Source organism: Myotis daubentonii, chromosome 1 (genome assembly GCF_963259705.1).
Source record: "Myotis daubentonii chromosome 1, mMyoDau2.1, whole genome shotgun sequence".
Classification (NCBI taxonomy): Eukaryota; Metazoa; Chordata; class Mammalia; order Chiroptera; family Vespertilionidae; genus Myotis; species Myotis daubentonii.
Genome location: NC_081840.1, coordinates 77,830,477 through 77,832,845, shown reverse-complemented (window position 1 = coordinate 77,832,845; position 2,369 = coordinate 77,830,477). Strand labels below are relative to the sequence as shown.

General features: G+C 45.4%; 1 protein-coding gene across 1 annotated transcript; it reads right to left on the bottom strand.

The window, feature by feature from the left end:
- Positions 1-997: 997 nt before the first annotated feature.
- On the bottom strand, positions 998-2,369 carry LOC132224891 (olfactory receptor 6E1). The gene has a single exon (XM_059680074.1). The coding sequence runs from the start codon at positions 2,367-2,369 to the stop codon at positions 1,434-1,436; it is 936 nt and encodes a 311-aa protein (XP_059536057.1). The 3' UTR covers positions 998-1,433.

Sequence of the window (2,369 nt, the reverse complement as noted above, 5' to 3'; positions counted from 1 at the left end):
AAAAAAAGGGGGAAAAAATTTTTTTCTGCACTTTTGCTTAAATCTTCTGGTCCACAGAGCTTATTCTTCAGCTTTGCAAGACATGATTTGACTATCTTGGCTATCCGCTTCATTATTTCTCCATACATATACTAGAAATATTTCTGAAGTGTATTATAAATATACTAGAGGCCTGTTGCATGAAAAGATTCGTGCAATACACCTTCCCTCCCCCTGGCTGCCGGCACCGGTTTTCCTCCGGCACCCAGGACCCAGGCCTTTGCTCTGGCCGGAGCTGCCTTCCAGCCCGACAACCCTGGGTCCCCCACGGGAGGGCCAGATGAGGGTGGGGTGGGTGCCCAATCGCTGTGGTCCCGCCCGCCAGCCACAGGTCGGGTCGCAAACGGGACGTCCGCTGCCCCAGTTGCAGATAGCAGGCCCAGATGGCAGCGGGGTAGGCAGGATGGCGCTGTCCCACCCTGCCTGCAGTATGCAAATTAGCTGCCATCTTTGTTGGCGGTTAATTTGCATATCATGCTGATTAGCCTATGGGAGGTGTAGCAAAGGTACAGTCAATTACCAGGTTTGTCTATTATTAGATTAGATTTTTGTTGAGGGATTTTTTTTTATTATTTATTTATTTATTTATTTTTACCAATTTTGAAAGGCTTTCTGCCCCTCCTTGGCTGAAGGAATGTGTAGGATGGTGTAGAGCAGTGATGGCGAACCTTTTGAGCCCGGCATGTCAGCATTTCGAAAAACCCTAACTTAACTCTGGTGCCGTGTCACATATAGAAATTTTTTGATATTTGTAACCATAGTAAAACAAAGACTTATATTTTTGATATTTATTTTATATATTTAAATGCCATTTAACAAAGAAAAATCAACCAGAAAAATGAGTTTGTGTGTCACCTCTGACACGCATGTCATAGGTTCGCCATCACTAGTGTAGAGGATGTGGAATGCTAAGCTTATAATTACAACTTAAAGATTAAGAAGCTCAGATATAGGCTAGGGTCAGAAACATTAAGACATAGCAGACATGGTAGTGGTATATTGAGTTTTTTTGTATTCTCTGACAAAATTGCATAAGTCACTAATGATACATGTAAGAAAGCCCTATAGATTTGAGTACAAGGTAAAAAACTGTCTAGGAGGGGATAGTTCATGGAGATCAGGACAAGAGCTGTATTTGCAGAGAAAAGGAGGCAATTTTCCCCTTTCCTCAGGTCCAGCTCATCTTTTTAAAAAATATACATATTTTTACTGATTTCAGAGAGGAAGGGAGAGGAAGAGAGAGAGAGAAACATCGATGATGAGAGAGAGTCATTGATTGGCTGCCTCTAGGATGGAGCCCGCAACCCGAGCATGTGCCCTGAGTAGGAATTGAACCATGATCTCCTGGTTCATAGATCAACACTCAACCACTGAGCCATGCTGGTCAGGCCAGCTCATCTTTTTAAGAGGAACTTGTTCATTTTCTCACTGAATACCTGTTTCACTTGCTTGTTCCTCAGGGTGTAGATGAAGGGGTTAAACATCGGGGTCACCACTGTGTTGAGCAAGGCCACAACCTTGTTCCTGTCCTTCCCCTGGTCACCCTTGCCCAACCGGATATACATGAAGATGCAGCTGCCATAGAAGAGAGACACAACAATGATGTGGGAGGAACAGGTTGAGAAGGCTTTCTGCCTCTCCTTGGCTGAGGGGATGCGTAGGATGGTGTAGAGGATGTGGCCATAGCAGGTGGCCGTCACAGACAGAGTGCCCAGTAAGCTGAAGTTGGCCACAATAAAGCCCAGAAGCTCTATCAGACTTGTATCTGCACATATGAGTTCCAGGAGTGGAAAGCTGTCACAGAAGAAATGATTGATGATATTGGGGCCACAAAATGGCTGCTGAAATGCGATGAAAGTTGGAATGATGATGAGGATGAATCCTGTCATCCATGAACAAAGCACTAGCTGGACACAGACCCTTTTGCTCATGATGGTGGCATAACGCAAGGGATTACATATGGCCACATACCTGTCAAAGGACATCACTGCCAGTAGGAAGAACTCTGTTGTGCCCAGGAAGAAATACAGGAAACTTTGTATGAAACAGCCTAGTAGGGAGATGGTCTTATATCCGATCAGGATATTGGTCAGCATTTTGGGGAAGATGACTGAGGTAAACCAGATCTCCAGGATAGCAAAGTTGCGAAGGAAATAGTACATGGGAGTGTGGAGGCGCCTGTCTATGAGGGTGACGACCACGATGAGGAGATTGCCCAGTAGAGTGAGGAGGTAGGTCAAGAGGAGCCCCAGGAAGATGAGCATCTGCAGCTCACAGGCATCTGAGAGCCCCAGGAGGACAAACTCAGTGACAGTGGTGTGGTTTCCCAT

Excerpts from the sequence above, each read along its gene's own strand:
- LOC132224891 (XM_059680074.1), bottom strand. The coding sequence starts at position 2,369 with ATGGGAAACCACACCACTGTCACTGAGTTTGTCCTCCTGGGGCTCTCA.